Source organism: Manis pentadactyla, chromosome 15 (assembly GCF_030020395.1).
Source record: "Manis pentadactyla isolate mManPen7 chromosome 15, mManPen7.hap1, whole genome shotgun sequence".
NCBI lineage: Eukaryota > Metazoa > Chordata > Mammalia > Pholidota > Manidae > Manis > Manis pentadactyla.
This window is the reverse complement of record NC_080033.1, coordinates 21,630,923-21,651,033: the sequence shown is the minus strand read 5'-3', so window position 1 is coordinate 21,651,033 and position 20,111 is coordinate 21,630,923. Positions and strand designations below refer to the sequence as shown.

The following is a 20,111-nucleotide window of genomic DNA, read 5'->3' as shown; positions in this document are numbered from 1 at the left end:
GATCTATACTGTTGGAACTCAACCAAGAATTTGGAGAAGTGAAAATTGTAGCGCTCCAAAGTCTTACAACTACAAACTATTTATTGTTAAAAGAACATATGGCATGTGAACAGTCCCCAGGAATGGGTTGTTTTAATTTGTCTGATTTCTCTCAGACTGTTCAAGTTCATTTGGACAATATCCACCATATCATAGATAAGTTTTCACAAATGCCTAAGGTGCCTAACTGGTTTTCTTGGTTTCACTGCAGATGGCTGGTAATTACAGATATGCCTTGGTTATGTAACTATACTCCTATTATGTTAATGTGTGTGTGCAATTTAAGTAGTAGCTTAAAACCTATACATGCTGAAGTTACTCTACAAGAAGATATATCAAAGAAATAATCAATCTTCCCATGTTTTCTTCCGCCTGCTACTTCTATAGCTTTTCTTCTTCCTTCCTAATTACAACCCTTAAATAGAATTCGTGCCTCATATCAAATTTACCGAGTATCATAATTCTTCCAAGTAGTAAAGATACCTCAAGACAAATGCTGGGCATAGAAGCCACAGGGCATAAATATGCAAAGAAGTAAAAAGCTAACTTTTTCAAACAATAAGGCTTCTCTCTCACTTACCAACTTCACATTTCCCTGTATGGCCCCGGAAGATGACTGGTTAGCCAGAGACGGGTAAGATTCCTCAAGGGAGGAACAACCTAAGACAGGCACAGTCGCAGGGGGGCCATCAGGTGAGAAATTGGGGATCAACAGAGGTGAGGCTTAGAACCTCACCCCCCCGTTCTGAGAGAAATCTTCTGCATACGTGGATGTTTTATTGCCCTGGTCTAGCTTGGATTAACACATAGTCTACAGGCTCACACCTGATCATCTACATGTGCTCTCTTACAACACTAAACTATGTTTTCTACCTTTATCTTGTATCTACCTACCACTTCAGCATTTTATTAAAAATAATAATAATAAAGAGAGAAATGTGGTATCCACATATAAATCAAGTATAAAAACCAAATGAGTATTCATATTTGAACTGACTGTTTATAGTTCATAATGCATGAGCAAAACCGAAAGTTTCTGTGATGACTGCCCTTGTACTGTTCACTATGTAACTTATTCATTATGTAAGAATTTGTTCTACATGTAAAAACTTGTTTGTTATGCCTCAGAAGATTGGAGACTGACAAAAATTAGGCTTGGGGTGGAATAATGATTGTGCATTGAGCATTGACTCCCCTATACAGAATTTTATTGTCGTTAACAACCATTTGATCAATAAATATGAGAGATGCCCTCACAAAAAAAAAAAAAAAAAAAAAAAAAAAAAAGGACAGACTTCCAATGGTAAAATAAATTAGTAACCAGGATGTAATGTATAGCATAAGGAATATAGTCAAGATATTGTAACAGCTTGGTAGGGTGATAGCTGGAACCTAGAATTATGTATATAAATGTTCTACCACTGTGTTGTACACTTGAAACTCATGTAATGTAATACTGTGTGTCAACTACCCTTCAATAAAAAATAATTATTAAAAAAAAAAAAAAAAAAAAAGAAGTTTCTGGGTGCAAGTTCCACCTTTGACAGTACCTAATCTGCCTTGGTCTCAATTTTTTCCCTTTCTAAGTAAGGATGATGCCAGCACCCACCTCAAACACTGCAGTGAGCAACAAGATGGTGATGGACAAAGTCACTGCGAGGTATTATACAAATGTAAGGATAATTATGGTGTACCCCTCAAAGTTCACATACAATTCTTGGCCTGTTTCTTCCCCCTCAATATTCCAAACTAGAACAAAGTCATGGAACTTCTCCATAACAATTTTTCCAAATGTTTTGTCAGGGGATAATGAAACGACATAATGGTCGCTGATGAAACCTGCTTGTCTTAAGTTCCCTTTTCACACGTTAGGAAGCTTTCCATTACAGAATAAAAGAAAAGACTACATTGTTTCATAGGAATTAACCAATTCTGAACTATGATGGCTATTTTTATAGTCGTTCTCTCACTTATGCTTAATGGACTAACTCTTCACCTCTCTGGTAAAATAAATCAATTTTCACTGTCATTTCAAACAGACATTCTATAGTTTCAAGCACCTGGTCCTAACAATTCAACACTCCCAAAATGGTGGCTGCCCTGACAACTTCGAGGGGCAACATATCAGTCAGGAAAGTTCACTATGAGCCACTGTCCAAGTTCTCTGATTAAGCATGTCTTAATTTTGTAATTAAGGGTAAAGTGAATTTTCCTTCCTAAAGCCATTCAGTTCTCATTCACACTCTCAAAATCCCAAATTTAATGTTTCCTTGTCATCTAACTCCCTTAAGCCTTCACTCAAGAGGTAAGGGCTCACCCTCTATTCTATTCATGATATGTCTAGGTTGTGAAGGAAAAGGGTACAAGTCTTTTGCAGACAAGCATTACTTCTCCTCCACCACTCTGAGCCCAGCTCCCTCTGTAAGCAGGACATCATACCGGTTCTCCAGGTAGATTTGAATTTCAACTTCCTTCTAGGTGAGTGGCACCAAGTCATCCTGTGCTCTTATACAGGAGTGCTTAATGGTGACCCACTACGCCCTGTCAGGTCCATGCTTGGTCTTCCCCTCAAGAGTCTGTGGTGAGTCTGCACTCACTTATTAGAGTCAGTTAGTCCAAAGGATATACCCATTTGCATGACTTCAGGTGTTAATGTTCTGCTGAATATTAACCCCTCACTTTTATGCTGTCTCCTACAACTGAATAATTCTGCTGCAGAAAAATTCTTTTCTGTATTCTGGAGCAAACACAAAGTTAGAGCTTTGTCTGTGTCTATAAAAACCAAACATACACAATACCTTTAGACAGCCAAATCATATTATAAGATGCAAGATTTCAACATTCTGGCACACTGCCAGAGCTTAATGGCCAGTCAGATGCTAAGTAAGCAAATGGGCCTGCATTAAACCTACAAATAAGTCAACAATCAGTAGTTCAGGATTACAGTAAAAAATGTGATGTACCCTTTAAATTGCTTCTAGCATCATCCTTCTAACTCAAGCTCAGCTTTAGAAGCAAAACAAAACAAAGATAATCAAGCAAGAAGCTGAACACAACATATTTTCACAAACACGAGACCTAGACATTTTGAAACTAAAAGCTGCTCCAGGATTTCAGAGATCCTTTACAGTATACCTGTAGGGCAGCAAATCTGAGAAATAATAGGCTGAGCTTTAGACAGCAAATTAAACTGACAGCTCAGCAAGCAGAAAACTATGGCAAAAAAGCAAGCACCTGCAGATAAATGGATCGAGCGGGTTTGGCCTTCCTACAGAACTCATCTCCCCTATGAAAACTGACAGGGGTTTGTGTCAAGATTTAGAAGCTTCTCCCTCAATCAACAGGATTTTACGACTAAGCTTATGTCAAAAAAAGAGCAATGCCTACTCATCTACTTAATGTGGGCTTCCTACTGTTGATTTTGTTCTATCTAAATGAGTGATCAATTACATTTCTACTTCATATTTCTACTACCTTCCTTTTTCTAACATATCTTGAAAAGTCACTCCTTTACTAAAACAGTCAGTCTACAAATGAAATTTAAAACCTAGGGAGGTAAGGGCAAAGCACTGAACTCAAACCAACAGAAAGGAGTTCAGGCCTGACATACTTAGCTTCTGTAGGCCTTACATTCCTCATTGGTACAAAGAAGGGTTAACAATAATACCCACCCCAGAAGGTTATGGGATTGAATGAGGAACCCAAGAAAGCACTCAGGACAGTGTCTGGACACAATAAATGTTCAGGAACCCTTAGCTTTGCCTCCCTGATTTGAGAGCTGGGGTTGAACACAAGACAGAAATTCAAACTTGTATTTGCTTCCCTGTTTCAGGCAGCAGCAGGGCATACTTAATTAAACTAAAGAAAGGATGGGAGGAAGGGATGGAAGGAGGGAGAGGCGAATAAGGGAGGAAAGAAGGAAACACAGTTGTTTAAACTAGCACTACTCAAAGTACAGCTGAAGGGGTACTACTTGGAAAATACTTTGTTCCCAGTCTGCAGCAGCTAAGTACAAAAACCGAGAACAGGCATTTAGAAACATTTATAGCAATCTGACAGCAATTTTATGGCTACTGGATTTAATTTAAAAACCTAGCATTTGCCTTGTGCACGTATTTTGTATTTCTTTTTTTTTCTAGTAATTAATTTATACTTTTATAAAATTATCTCTTAGCCTGAGACAAATTATGAAAAAAAGACTTGTCACAGAAGCACTGATTCAGTAAGCACCTTTTGCATGAACAACACATACCACTATACTCCTGCAACATGAAGATATCCGGGCAAATTTGGGACCTTGTAACAAACCAAGTGCTACGGTGGATGTCCGTAAACCATCAAGGATCCATCCACCAGGCTCTGCTCATCTAGAGACTGGTGCTGCTGAGACAGACTGGTACGCAGTCTGGATATGAGAGACCCTAATAAGACAGGAGAGAGTACTACCAGATAAATACCACACCAGTATATTGTGGAACCTTGAGCAATTCAAGCATATATAACCTTCCATGGCTGTTTCTACCTGTCCCTAAGACAGTGATAACATTTTAAAACAGATTTATTTTGAAAGAAAAGGGAGGAGTGGAGGAAACTCTCCCATATCCTTTTGCTCATGGCATTCAAAGAAATAAACCAAATCAGGTACTAATAATAAAAATCACTAGTAAATCTATATTCCCACTTATGTTCTGCTTTCCTAATGCTCCCCTTTGTTTTATAAATTAATTGAATAGCCCAATCCTTTATGTAAATGTTTTATAAGACAAGGGTTCTTGCTGTACAATTTGTTGGAAACTGTCTGCCCATCCCTGCTCAGCAGATCCTGCTGCAGTGCCTCAAGTGTTGCAGGTTTCTGAGAAGCAAGGGCAGGATTCTGCTGATGGCGTTTCGGCCTCATAGCCACTCCACGGTGAGAAGAGAGGACTTACCCTTCCATCCTCCAGGATAATGGAAGTGGCATGTGCACGGTTGCTGATCATTAGTATTGCAGACCAGGGCTGTCAGAATCAAGGGCCTTAGCCTCAGCTCAGCTGCCAGCGACCTGAGCATGGGGGACACACTCAACCCCTCCATATCTGAAGTGCAAAGATGGAAGCCATGCATTTGTGAAATAGGAAAATGCTTAAAATGCAAGCAATATACTCCGGTTCTGAAAGCTCTACAGCAGAACAAATTCTAAGTACAGGTCTTGTCAGAGAAGGATATTGCCTTTCCCACCACCAAGGCTGTTCTCCTGGTCCCACCAAACAAACCAAAAGAAGTAAAACCAAGAGTCTCCCCTGCGTGAGCCCCTCTCTGAGTTCCTTCCCAGAATATGTATTTTTAGTGGCGACGGCAGGAACTCAGGCCCCAACGTTTTGAAACTGAGGAGCTATACTTTGCAATCACCACCAACGTAAGGAGCCACATCGGGTTGCAGGCCTGGAAAGCTTTATATTGAACATTCTAAAACAGAAATAAGAGATCACAGGGCAGTAGGGCAAGCAGATCAAAGTGGTGCACAGGGTCCAGGGCTGCCATCTGAGAATGACAAACTCAACTACAGTAATGCATTCAATATGTGACTAGGTTTTAACCCCAGTTTACATCACACCCACTCCAGTATCAAATATTTCAGCAGATAAAAAGACTTGCCCATTTCTGGTTCCTGATATCAAGGAATTTAAAGATATCACACTAAAGATGACGATATATGTTCCCATATCCAGAGTGCTGGGGCAGCAACAGCATTGGCAGGTTAAGAGGCTGTTCATGAAGGAGGGAAGGGATGGCTCAACTCCCGTTCAAAGGCACGAGGGTCTGGCCAATATCTGAAGTGCTCTATTAAATCGTTAGATAAATATTTTAGCCATGGGCTTCTTCACAAATACTCTTACAATACCATTACAACTTCTGTCTTCTTGAAGTTCGTAACTAATATTTCCTGCCTCACTACAGGATATAAGAAACCACTGAGAACACAAAAAGGCCTGTTATTTCCTGCTTGCTCGGAACGCACTCAGCATCCATTAACTTGTTCATGAAACCCCTGCATTCAGGAATACGTGCAAATGGATAAGTGAAAAGGCTGCAATCTTACATCCTTGGCTCATGTAAAAGTAGTTCTTCACATTTTCCACACCAATGCCTTTAATACCCATGTTTATTCCAAAGCTACCAGTTTTAATTCCATTCACAAGACCGAGCCGAGGCTGCTTACCTTTTGGTGGCGTGGCCTCCACCCTTTTCCTCTTGCCGGAGGGCCGTCCGGAGAAGACGCGTCTCTGGCCCCAGTGGTGGCGGGCATGATGCCGTTGGCTCCTCTGCGCCCCAAGGTGCCGCCCACGCAACGCAGAGAGCCACAGAGCCACCGGGCCGGGGCCCTCGGCGAAAACTGGATTTCCGACAGGATGACTCCACAAGACTTCACGCCACCGCGCCTCGGCTCCCACTGCTGCTCATGCGGCACCGCCCGCGGTGCTGCTGTCCCCGCGCCAGCCGACGGTATTCTGGAGGCCACAGCGCCCTCCTCAGCCAGCAGTGGGTAGCACAGGTCAATGAGCCAGCAAACACCTCAGAATCCAAAGAGAACACAGGTCAGGGATGGAAGCAAAGTGAAATCCCGCCCCTCCGTTTCCTGGCGCGGTTCTTTGGTCAGTTTTCAAGGGCCTACACTCTCTTTTGATGTGCATGTATTTTTTTCCTTTTAAGCGTGTAAATTGATTTTTTTTTTTCGGCTTCTATTTGTGTCATTGATTGTATATGTATTTAAATATATAAGTACCTACTTTTACATATATGCGTGCCCTCTATTTTATATGAAAGCACCACACTAGATACATATATTCTTCAATCTATTTTACATGCTGATTTTCCTGGTCAATTTATGCAAACAGCCTTTCTATTCTTTCTAATGGCTGCAAAGTACTCCACTGATTATAAGTACCACCATTTACATAATCTGCCCAATACTAATTAACTCTCAGTTGTTTTCAATTTTCTGTCCTCCTTAAAGACAGGCTGCAATGTGAACATCCCTACACGTGTATACAATTATAACTAAATTCCTAGTACAATAGCTGGAATGAAGGATATGCAAACTTAAAATTTTACGAGATACTGCCTAACTACTCTCCAAAAATATTGTATCAACCTACCTTCCCACTCCTAGAGAAACCTCTTTTGGGTTCCTGTCATGTGCCAGGTGTCACGCTAGAGGTGGACAAGTACATATTTACATTTTAGAAAATATCAAGAAATAACAGAGCGGTGAGAATGAAGCTTCAGTCTGAAATCTGCACACAGTAGATGGCATAAGGATCTGTACTTGTTAGAAAAACTCTGAATTCTGCCACAGCAGGACACACAGTATGCCTGAAGGCAGAGTAGAGTACTAAATGCCAGCTTAAACTACAGGAAATTATAATACTGAATTTTTTTTCTAATTTCTGAGAGTCCCTTACATACACTGTTACTGTTCTTTGCAACCATTTAGAGCTGGGAAAACAGTCAGAGAAGTCAGGGTTATTGAATGAATCAATGAATCAATGAATCAATGGGTAAAAAGACCACTAGCTTTAACATTGCTGGGAAAGTCATATTCTGACCTAGTTTAAATCCACAAGCATTTACAATTTTAATTATAATAATTAAAAGGGGTCAATGTAAGTAAATTACTTTTTGGAAAAGGAAAAGACATAAATTAGCCTAGCATGGTTTGTAAAGTTACAATCAGGCAATTCAAATTTGGTGCTAAATACTCTTTCAGAATTCATGAAAAAATACTCTTTTAGAATAAAATCATAAAATATTAGAATTCATGAAAAAGATAACCAATAGGCATGTAGAGCCAAAAAGAACAAATGGTACAAATATCTACAGACATGACAATATACAAACTGTGACATAAATCCATAAGAAACCAGAAAAACTTTACTGATCCTGCACTTCCAGTTTGCTAAAAGACAAAGCTTGAAGTAGAAACAAACTCAGTTACAGCTGACACAAGAAAATCCAGACTGAGGCATAACAGGGTTTCCAGAAAGTATGCAAACTAACAAAGACTGGGTCTTTGGATGGAACTGCATTCAACATGAGGTAAAAGAACGCCTTAATAGGTATGCAGTGGAATGGAAAATATAGGAATGAGGGATATCTGGAGCACTGAACAACCAGATAATTGACACTAACAAAATCTACTGGTATCTGGTAGGGCCCCCAGGTACCAAACCCCAGGAGGTTAAGGGATTCCAGTCTTTAATCAAATCAAAAAGTGACAATGGAGAGAGTAAGGAAGAGCCTCAGGGGTGGATGGACTTGTTACGTTATATACCAAGACACTTCCTGTTATCCCGAAGAGTACAAAATACAGGAGGTGGGCCTCTGGGACAAGACAATACATAACCATAAAAATAAGTCTTTATAGGTCAGGGTAGGGCTTAAGGCTAAGTTCCAGAGTGTTAGACCAAAGCTCTTTAGGTTCTTCCTCCTACATTTAAGATTCTTGTAGAGCTTAAGATATGTTCAGCCTGCAGGTAACATCAAAAGGCTGGATCTATGGAAAGAAAATCGTTACAAAGGCTGGGAACCAGGAAAGGCCTAATAAAGGATTTGCCTAAATAGAATTGGATGTTGGAACTGAATATTTTAATATGTAAACATTTTACTGCTCCCAGAATTTGTCTTACCGCACTTACCCCAATCTTACACCACCAAACTAACCCACATTACCTATCGATGCCCTTGATTCCCAAGGAAGCGGAGAAGAGAGAGGACTGGTGTGGCTTACAGACATCTACCATATGTCATTAGCCTCACATTACATACTAATGTCATGGAAGAAGGCTATCTGAGATATGAAGCTTAGAGAGAAAATCGTGAGAAACATTTCTAGCCTTAAGTTCTATCTCTACTCTTCAGTACCCTTCACAATCTCTTCTCAGATAAGCATCACCCTGTCACTGAAAAATCACTTACCTCCTAATAGGAAAAGTAAGTCTACAAGTGAAATTATGTGTCTGCAAGTGAATATGTGACGTATAAATGAGAAAGAAGTGCTGTCTACGCTCTATCCTCATGTGCGTTCTTGGAATGTCATATCACATACCTCCTCCTCATCACACGGGAAAAGCCCCCAGATAGATCAATCCAGGCACCTTTAAAAGCGTACCACCAAGGAATAGATCCATAGATTTCCTCCACCAAACCAGCTTACACCACATATACAGATCGCTAGCAACTTGGCCCTAGCTCACTTCGTCACAGTCACAGAGCCCTTAAGTGAGTTCCACTAAACAGGGGAGCAAAAACAGAAGCAATCCAGACACTGACTGCAGGCATCTGTCCTTACGTTTGGGTGCACATTGCGACTCACCGAAACGACCCTCTCACAGACCCCTCTGAAATCTCTCCACTAAACCCATCAAGTCAGGTTAGTTCACGATGCTTCAGAACAAACAACCATCCAGCAGAAAACATGCACTATGTCATACAATATTGGTTCCATAAAAATGGGGGGACAAGGAGAAACCATGTAGACAAAACCAGAGCATTTAAAAACCACCCACAGTGTACACACCTGCCAGTGGGTGAGTCAATGAGGTGCTCTACCATCACACAAAGAGGGAAAATATGCTTAAGATTATTCTCTTTAGTGTACAGAATTCATGGCAATTGCTGCACTATCAGGCTACCCAAAATATATGTAATATATATTGAACTGTCTCTTCTGTTAACACGAGGCCAAAAATGTGTCAACTTGCTTCTCACAGAAACTGAAAAATCCACACGAATATCTCTTTTCCTGTATCTGTTCATCTTGCCTGTTCCCTATTCTCCAGGAAGGGACTCCTCTTTCTCTAACTATTCTCCTCTTCAAGTTGCCTGCCTTGTGCCCAAGCATGGCAGGCAGAGAATCCTTGGGATCCAAGACTCTACAGTGGCTGTTTGCAAGGCGGGAGGAGGCCACTCTGCCACACTGGGTACACTGTGAGAGAAGGAAAAGGGAAGATAAAGCAACGCCTCTCGTGTATAAAAGAGTGGGATGGCAGGATGCCTGTGCAGCCCAAGGAGCCAGAGGTAACAGATTATGGGCAAAAGAACTGCAACCACAGGCTGGAAGAGGAAAGGTCTGCAATCAGTGGTATCTTCTAGCTGTCTGGCGTTTGTATCTAATGGGCAGAGTTCATTCTGTGAAGCATCAGGCACTGAGTAAGAGCACCCCTGCAGCTGGAAGTTGACAGAAAGTAACATCCATGAGCAGAAGAACACCAACCAGATCAAGGCTTGTCCCAGAAACAATGCCTATAAGGAAGAAAATAAGGAAAGCAGAAGAGAGAGAGAGAGATGCAAGTGCAACCTGGCTTCGCCCCAACCAGCCCAGGGAAGATAGGGTTGTTCAAGGACAGGAAACCACATGGAAAGATCCTTGGACCACATCTTTCCTCACAAGGTGCACTCAACAAATTCATCCAATTCTTGAACCAAGTTACAAAAAGAGCCCCTCAATCCCTTCTTGTGCTCCTAAAAAAGGGCAAGTTCATTAAGCAGATCAACTGATACGATTTCAGAACAAATGTAAGTGTTCAACCTAAATGCTGCTCCTTCCTAAGGATATTAATTAACAATACATATAATCTAAAATGGATAGTATATGTCATGAAATGTATTATAAATAATTATTAGTTTTTTATATTAATGAACATCTATAAGAAATGTTGAGATGATTTCCCTAACATAAGATCCTGGGGGACAGGGGGGCTGTCACACCTGTCCTGTAGGATTCCCCCTTCACAGACCTCAGCCATTTAGGTGTTGTTTTAGCTCACCTACTACTGCCTCCACCCAATCCTGTCTTCTTGGTGGGAAGCTGACCTCCCTATTGGCTACCTCGTACCTTTAAACTGCCTGCTTGCAACATCATTCTCCCACCAACCTATCACCACCTGTAGAATCTTGGGGTTTCCACGGAGTTGTCTGTAAACAGACTTGGAGCATCGCAAGTGACCAGTGACCGGTAATCTTCGTACTGGACACACGGGCTCTTTGGCTTCAGCCACTCAGACATCCTCTAGCATCTTCTCCTCATCTCTGGGATCTACAGTTGGTGTTTCCTCTTCTTCTCTGACCATGTCAGGTAAGGAAAGAAACTCTTAAGAGATTTTCATTAGATTTTTTTGCCCCTAAATTGAGTAGCAGGTTTAAAATAGCACGAAATAATGGGAGAGAGTTTTGAACTAGAAATCTGGAGACCTAGTTTCACTTTTGACTTTGACATTTACTAGCTGTGTGACTTTGGACAAGTCAGTGACTCTCCAAGAAAATCTGGTTTTTGCTCATCTGTTACATTAGGATGGCAGATTGGTTCTCTCTGGTCCCTTCCTTTTCCAATATTGAGTCTTTAAGGACACCTATGTAGAAAATGAAATCAGAGGCATCTTGAAAGTGTTTCCACAGAAATAGAGAAAACAAGGTGATGTAGAAAACTGGCAGGATACACTGAGATGTGTCTCACCTGTAGTGGCCTCCCTCCACTAGTGTTTCAAATTTACTATGTTTTAATTTAATGATGTTCAAAAAGTAATATCCACACGTTTTGGAGTGTTCTCTCTAAACCAGGTGAAGAGAGAAAGTAGGGGTGGGGAGGATGGAGAGTACTGGGCTATTCAAAAGGAAGGAAGTTGAAGATTGTTTTCATCAGCACAGGCCAACAGGAACCAAGAGGGTGGAGAAAATTTAAGAATGAAGGCAAGCATGGAGCAGCTCTCAAGGAAGAGGAGCAGTTTGAGTGGGATGTCGAAGGAATCAAAGATTTTAAATTAAAGCAGAAGCACACAGAGTGGAATCTGCTCAGAGCAGGGCAGAACACAGCTGATCTAAGCAAATGCTTCCATGAGTAGACTCAGAAGGAAAGCCAGGCCAGATAGGGTATATCACGCATCAGAAAACAGGAGCTTATCAGAAGTCACACACAACTGTTTGTTTTTTCCCACTGCCTCTCTGAACCACAGACGGCACCTTACAGTTTTGAATATAAACGTTTTAGAAGTATGTTTTAGAAATCATGCTTTCTATGAACAAGAAACTAACTCAAGTGGTTATCTAGCAGAGTGAAGGAAACAGAACTTTCACTATTTTAATGTCATTCTGATTTTTAAACTACGTACATGTTTTCCTATTAAAAATAAAATTAAGTCTTTTTAAAAAATGTTATCTCCTAAGTTGAATCAGGACTAACTGCTTTTGTGATAAGTAAGTTCCAAGTCAAGACTGCTCTTCATCTTTAGTTATTTTCTTCCCAGTACAAGAGGGCACACTAATGAACAGCCGTTATCTGCTTTTATGTAATAGCTACTCTAAGAAGGAAAAAATCAAGCCCCACATTTATCTAATAAAATTTTGTGGAGTCCTTTGAGGTTTTCCTACATTAAAAATAAATACATTTAATTCTAGCCATGATGGTTTTTCTGGGCTTTGGGGATGACACTTTCCTGGATGCTGAACACGACTGTGATCTAGGTTTTAAGATAAATATTAAAACCTTCATGATACTTATTAAGTGTTCTTTTCTTTTATGTCATTACATATATATTTCTACTAGGCCTGATATCTGTTCCATGCTGGCTAACATTCAGACAGCTATGAAAGGGCGCAATAATGGAATTATTTTATACATAGTATCTTGCTCTCTGCTTTGTACCAGCTTTTACTGAAATATTTGTCTACAAAAATTGTATCTACCTGTACTTGCACGTTTATTGCCTTTTGCTGCTATCTATGCAACTTTTTACTGATATTATCTTCTCTGTCTGAATGTACTGTCTAGGAATTCATTGAAAACACTTCTACTGGGGGCTGTTTTTTTGGCTGGCAGTGCTCACTAACATACAGGGGGCTATATTCACTTTCATAGTATTGCACATAAGATATAGAACTCCACTTGTTAGTCAACTTATGCTTTAAGGCCTGCTCCAAACATACCCCCGTTTTCAGTAGTATCTCTATATACGTTTTTAGTTTTGTGATACATGTTTTTCATAATTTTTCTCATTATCTTTCCAGAACTTATTATATTTTCCTCTATATAAATCATACATAATATATCACTTTTATACATGTGTCATTATTATTACTATTATAACCACTTTATACATGAATAACCTGAAGCTCACAGAGAGAAAAAGTAACTCTTTTCTCTCAAAAAGCACTTTTTGAGAAACTCACCCTCAGGTAGTCATTTTGATGGAGGATCAGAACCTGGCTTGAAGAAGGTAAGAATGGACCCTTCAATTTACCAGCTGGACTAAGCTATACGTGAACGCTGGGTAAGAGCATGCGAACTGCACAAGCAAAAGGAGACACTGAGGATTACAACGGGAGAAGCTGTGCTATTTTCCAATGGACAACAACAAAAAAAAAAGCCCATATGGAAAGTCCTATTTCTCCTGGTTTCTGGCAGTGTCATGCTCAGAGCAGAGTCCTGGCAAGGAAGTCAGGAATACTTAGGGTCCCGCAACCTGGTAATGACACTAAAAGAATGGGAGAACTTGAACAGGCCCATCTGACCTCTCTAAGCCTCAGTTTCCTCACTTGTAACACAGGAGTGTTAGTAGTTCTTGAGGGACCTCCCACTTCTAAAATGCTTCAATTCTAGGAAATAGCACGGGAGAAGATACTAATGCAGGCTCACAGGGAAGAAGGGCAGGGGGAAGGATGCTTCTAGCCTAGAGAACCATTAGGAACCCCTCTCCTGGGTCTGCTGCACATCTGCCCAAGCTAGGAGCACGGGCAGTGAGTCCCAAAGGGTACCGGATGGCTCCGGCACCAAGAACCATCAGAAGCGGACTGGTTCTTGCTATCTCCAGTGGGTTGGTATTAGAGTCTTCCTGACAGCAGCGACCTTAAGGTAATGCTACTCCTCCAACAGAGAATTTTCAACCGCTCTGATTTTTTTCCCCTACAGAAAATTTCCAAAATCCATCTTTACTTGGAACTCCAAGCTCTCTGCAGCTCTCTCTTCCCATGGGAGCCATGCGGCTTCTTCCTGAACAGGAAGTGTCTGCAACTTCCCCAGGGTCTCTGCTCCCAAAGCCAGTTCGACATGGCTGCTGCCATCAGCCTCTGGCACCTCTTTCCAGCTACTCACGGGTAGTGCCTACCTTTACCAACATCCTGGCACAATTCTGTTGTCTGGAGTTACTGGCCAGAGCCAGATCTCCACTTCAGCTGCTTCCTACCCATGTGGTTTTGAGTGGGATGTCACAGGAAGCATGGAAAAGAAGTCCTCTTCCCTTGGAGACCTCACTGAGACTGTCACTGACCAGAACAGAGCCATGTCCATGGCGGCCCAATATGATAAGGCTTCAGATGCCAGTAACATGGTCCCTCTGTATCCATCACTTTCTGCCAGCCTTGTTCAGGGAACACCATCTCACATGCCAATTCGGGGACATAGCCTGTCCCCTCTTTACCAGCAAGGGAGCCGCGTATGTTATTACAATCAAGGCACACCGGGGCCTCTGCTATCTGGAGGACGTGGCCCCTGCCTGCAGCCCTATGGCTCTGTGTCTCATACGGGAAGGAGGGCCTCTGCCCCTCAACCAGGAATGGTGACGGCGCTAAAGGAGGTTCAGCCCGCAGATACCCTACCACCAGGCTCCACATCTGGAATCTACTACTCTGTGTCTGCTCAACCCATCACAGAACCACGTTTTCACGGTGAGTGCAGAACAGCAAGTAGGGAGAGGAATAAGGTGAGCATTCAAAAGAAAGGTCCAAGTTCTCTGCAGCTCTACAGATAGGCAGAGTTTAAGTCCTGAGACTTTAGTAACCACCACTCTCAGTGCTCTTCATTTTCAGACCTAATAGAGGTGGGAAGGCAGGACGCCGTAACGGCCGTCTATGCCACAGGCACATAAAACCCAAGAGCGTACCAAGGGATACCGTGCTTTTCACGGCCCCAGCCGATCAGTCCCCCCATATACTCCCACACTGCAAAGAACTCCCTTTTCCTCATCTATTCCTGATGTTTGGAAGGCATTTATTTCACTTACTGTGCTAGTACCAGTTTAACTTTCCCTCACTTCCTTAACTGACACCAGGATTTAAGACCTTGTGTTCTGGCATCTTGTCCAAAGCAAGCAGGCTATGCACCTGTCCCTGCTTATATAGTTCGTCAGGAAGGGCTCCATTCTCTCTTTTAGTCTATGGGGTGGGTTGTTCTTAACTCCTCAGGAAAGCGGAAAGGATTGAAGACTAAGCCTTGTAAAACACTTCATACTTTAAAAATCACATTTATCTTGTATTTGACTTACAAAATCCCTATGAAGTACAAAGGAAACCAAGCAACAGTGACATCGAGTGATCACCAGTAAGAGCTAGAACAGTTGCCTCCTCTATCTCCTAGCACAGGGTGCTGCCCATGATGCTTAAGAACTAGGACAAAAGTCTTGTCCGTGTTGAACAGTGCATGATTGCTGTGCGGTGCCTAGCAGCACCTCACTTACCAAAGACTGACTTCTTCCTTGTTCCTTGGTAGTGATGGAGACTTCGCTGGGGACGGAGACTTCCCTGGTTTGCAGCCTCCAAGCCAGACATTTTGTCTGCCGCAAGGTCCAGAATTCCCCAAGACCTGCAGCAGCGGACATATCCAGACGCTGGAGGGTAACCCACCACCTGAGGCTGGGGGCATTTCAGTGACAGCTTCAGTCCAGAGTTCCAGTGATCCCTCGGCGCTTCCTCCAGCTAGAAATGAGGAACAAACGGAGAACAACAGTTTGCATGATATTAAAACCAAGCCTTCAAAGCCTCTGGATGCCTCCCAGATCCCCAAAGAAGACCAAGACAATGCACTCCTCCCTTTACAAATCCCTGGTATTCACCGGCTCCTGGCCTGCATTCATCCCCTTGGCCAAGAGAGGCAGCCTGGTTCTGAAGACACTGACCTGGGAAACAACAGCCTGAGCCCTGAGGACCAAGGGACACTTGGAAACGAGGCTGAATCGAGCGGCGGTTTTCCTAACATTGCTGCCCTGGTGGAGGACAGTCACCTCCCTCAGCTCTTCAGCTCCTTGAAAGATCTCGATCAGTCCAAAGGTCCCAAGGTGGTCAAAGCCAAAGATACAAGAGCCACCGACTTAAACCAGCTTTGGGAAAGGTCGCGTACCAAAAAGGGGTCCTCTGGTCAAGCCAGGAAGACCAAACATAAGGCCTCTGAGCCTCTCAGTGCTGCTCCCAAGGCCAAAATCCAGCCAAAGGACCCGGACGGTCTCTTAGGGGGAGACGTGAGCATCTGCAATGTTGCAGATGGTGACAAGGCCCCTTACTGCAAATCTGCAAAAGCTGCATCAGGCGGGACCAGCAAAACTAGGAGCTGTGAACAGGAGAAGACCAAAACAACCAGAAAAAGCAACTCCAAGAAAGCTGCAGAGGGTAAGCAGTCCGGGAGCAGAGTCAGGGCAGAGGAAAAGGCAACCATTCCCAGGATGAAGCGCAAGAAAAATCAACCTGAGCTCAGCCAAGAGAACTTTAAAAAACCTCAAAGCACACTAGGCATGCACATGCTGGAGTCTGTGCAGGTTTTTCATGCACTGGGGAAGAAGACTGATAAGGAAACTGGATTCTCTTCTTCCCAGGCCTTGGGAAATTGAAGGAACCCCAAAGACCCCCAGCCACCCCCGGCCACCAAACCGTGCCTGAATACTCTACAACAGGGTAAAGGTCTTGAGGAAACTCATGCCAAAGCCCAGAAACCAGATGGCAGCGTCAAAAAAGAGTGTCCATCTCCAGCCCAGGATGAACGGCCACCTCCTGGGAAGGTCACGTTGGTGCCCCTGCCTTTTCTGAGTGAGGACAAGCCTCAAGCTCATCGAGTTCCTCGGAGGCCACAGTCTCTGGCCTCACGCCGGCCAGCTGCGGCTTCCTCTACCCGGCCTGGATCTACTGACGCAGCTCAACCTACTGCAGTCGGTTCATCCCGGCAAGTGCGTGCATCTTTGACGGGTCCTGCCTGCTCATCTCTGGGTCCAGCCTTGACCAACTCAACCCAACCAGACCTGACCAACTCTACCCAGCCCGGGGTCACCCGGTCCGCTGCTGCTACACCTGCACCCTGCAGAACATCATCTTGCACTCCTCTCCAGCCGGAGCCCATTCCCACTGCTGTGCCCCAGCGCCAGCCTCCACCCAAGCCTCAAACCCAGCTTCCACCCCAAGAATCCTGCTTCCAACCCACTCCATAGAGGAAACCCAATATTTCTGGGCCAGTAATGTCAAAGCCCATCACAGAAGAGCAGAGGCCAGAGCGGGAGGCTATGAAGAGGCGGGCTCAACGAGAGCGGGAGAATGCTGCCAAATACCCCTTTGCAGGGAAAGTACAGTTTTTCATCGAGAGGGAAAAGGAAATGGGAACTGCTGACTACTATGGCTACATAATGTAAGAGCTGATAGGATTGTTGGTGCCACTTTGGTTACCAGCTGTAGATAGACAGATAATAAGGTTCTACAGATAGATAGATAGATAGATAGATAGATAGATAGATAGATAGATAGATAGATAGATAGATAGATGATAGATAGATAGATAGATAGATAGATAGATAGATAGATAGATAGATAGACAGAAGTTTCCACATGTAGATAGACAGGTATGTTTCCACACGTAGATAGATAGATATGTTTCAACATGTAGACAGATAAGTTTCCACATGAAGATAGATAGATATGTTTCGCTATTTATTCTGATAGATTTTAAAACAATAGATGTAATAGAATTAATAGATGAGTAACAAAGAAGCCTTTTGAGTTTTGATATGCTTTCAACTGTGGTTTCTCTTTGGTGGGAGTGGGGATGAAAGCCTGTATGAGAAAGACAGACCTGCAAGGCAGACGGCACATCAGGGGAAGGGTATAAGAACTGGGGAGGGAGGAAGGAATTCGGCCCAGGGTCAGGAAGGACAAAGAGGGGAGAGAGGTCACAGGTTTATAAAAAGGAGCCGGCATGCGGGACATGGCAGAAGTAAGAAGCACATCAAGGCTAAGGGTCGGGGTTAACCTTCGAACAGTTGAAGATGTCAGGAGATGCGTCTAGGTCATCAACCAGGAGAAATGTAAAAAGTCTCTCATGAGGGCTGACATCATGTCTCATGACCACCAGGTAAGTATTTTAGAAAACAAGGGATTCAGGACACAACTCCAAAACATTGCTAATCATCGGGGAAGTGCAAATTAAAACCACAGTGATCTATCACTTCACACCAGTTAGGATGGCCAACATCCAGAAGACAAGCAACCACAAATGCTGGTGAGGAGGCGCAGGAAGGGGAACCCTCCTAGACTGCTGGTGGGAATGTAAACTAGTTCAACCATTGTGGTAAGCAATATGGAGGTTACCCAGAAAACTAAAAATAGAAACATCCACTTGACCCAGGAGTTCCACTCCTAGGAATTTACCCAAAGAAACCAAGTTCTCAGAATCAAAAAGACATATGCACACCTGTTTACTGCAGCACTATTTACAATAGCCAAGATATGCAAGCAACCTCAGTGTCCATCAGGAGATGAATGGATAAAGAAGACGTGGTACACACACACACACACACACACAATGGAATACTATTCAGGCGTAAGAAAGAAACAAATCCTACCATTTGCAATAATATGGATGGATAGATCTAGAGGGTATTACGCTCAGTGAAATTAGTCAGGCAGAGAAAGACAAATACCAAATGATTTCCCTCATTTGTGGAGTAGAACAACGAAGCAAAACTGAAGGAACAAAACAGCACTGGACTCACAGACCACAGGAAGGGACTAGCGATTACCAAAGGCGAGGTGTGGGGAAGGGTGTGTGGTGGGGAGGAAGGAGGGGATTGAGGGGTATTATGAGTAGTACACATAGTGTGGGGGGGATCATGGGGAAGACAGTGTAGCACAGAGAAGACAAGTAGTGACTCTGTGGCATCTTACTACACTGATGGACAGTGACTGCAATGGGGTATGGGTGGGGACTCAATAATATGGGTGAATGTAGTATCCACACTGGTTTTCACTTTTTTCATTTTTTTATTAAGGTATCGTTGATATATACTCTTAAATAAGAGTGTATATCAACGATACCTTAATTTAAAAATGTAAAAAAAATTAATTAAAAAGAAATTAAGTGAGGAAGTAGGTCGTACTTATATGAACTTCATTTCAGGGTACTAAAGGGCATTACAAAGTATTTGCTACAAAAAAGGGAAAATGGGGTGTGACAGGGTTGAGAACCAGTGTTCTACATGGTGCATGTGGATTTCGGAAAGAATATTGCTTACCTTTTTCAAAAGAACTTTGACAGCGATGAAATGAGTCCCTGGCATGTGCTGTCCAACTGGGATACAGTCTTTCCGCCTGTTAATCCATTTTCTTGTTAGACAAATTTTAGGTCGGCCAGTCTCTCTGCATAGAATGAAGTCTCCTTGAACATGAAAAGCAGAACCCAAAAGTAGGTCCTCTCTTCTCCCTACTCTGCACTTTGCTGCTCCACTTATTCAATCAACCCCACCTGGTAGCAATCTATACTCCCCCTTCTGCCTGCTTCCCCATCTTGAAAACAGACAAGGCAACAGAACAGTGCAAAGGGCTCCACAAATAAGACACATCTAACACCACAGGTGGCCAGAACTCCTGCGTCCCCAATAAAATCTAGCCCAGTCCTGAACACTAAGGTGTCATTAATACACACGTTGACCGAAAACGTTTAAGTCCAATTCTTCCACTTTACACTTTATTTTTAGTCGTAACACAACCGATGCCATCAAATGCAACCGGTAGTGAACTTCCAGTTCATATTTTAAAAGAAAACCTGATAAAAAAGGGGCCGTGAACTTCACTTACTAAGGCTAGGAGTGATAGTAAAAAGGTAGTATTTGAGCTGCCTTTGGTAGGATTTATATAGAATCAAGTAAGGTTAGTTCAGCATTCCTGAAGTATAGAAAGTGAGGGCAAAAGTTGACGCAAGATGGGGCTGGGCAAAGAGGGGGGATTCTAGACCATGCAGAGTCTTAAAGACCACGGAAAAGTTTGTTTTTATTCTTAAAGCAATGTTTTTGTGAGAT

At 42.7% G+C, this 20,111-nt stretch overlaps 1 protein-coding gene across 1 annotated transcript in view; it reads right to left on the bottom strand.

Moving 5' to 3' along the window:
- LOC118934400 (uncharacterized) overlaps positions 1-20,111 on the bottom strand; it is a 212,594-nt gene that overhangs the window by 186,178 nt on the left and 6,305 nt on the right. Inside the window, exons 3-5 of the mRNA XM_057492862.1 lie at positions 19,329-19,404; positions 15,522-15,759; positions 6,239-6,591 (exon numbers count right to left, since the gene is read on the bottom strand). Of these exons, the coding sequence (XP_057348845.1) occupies positions 6,239-6,591; positions 15,522-15,759; positions 19,329-19,404 (667 nt within the window). The remainder of the gene's footprint in view (positions 1-6,238; positions 6,592-15,521; positions 15,760-19,328; positions 19,405-20,111) is intronic.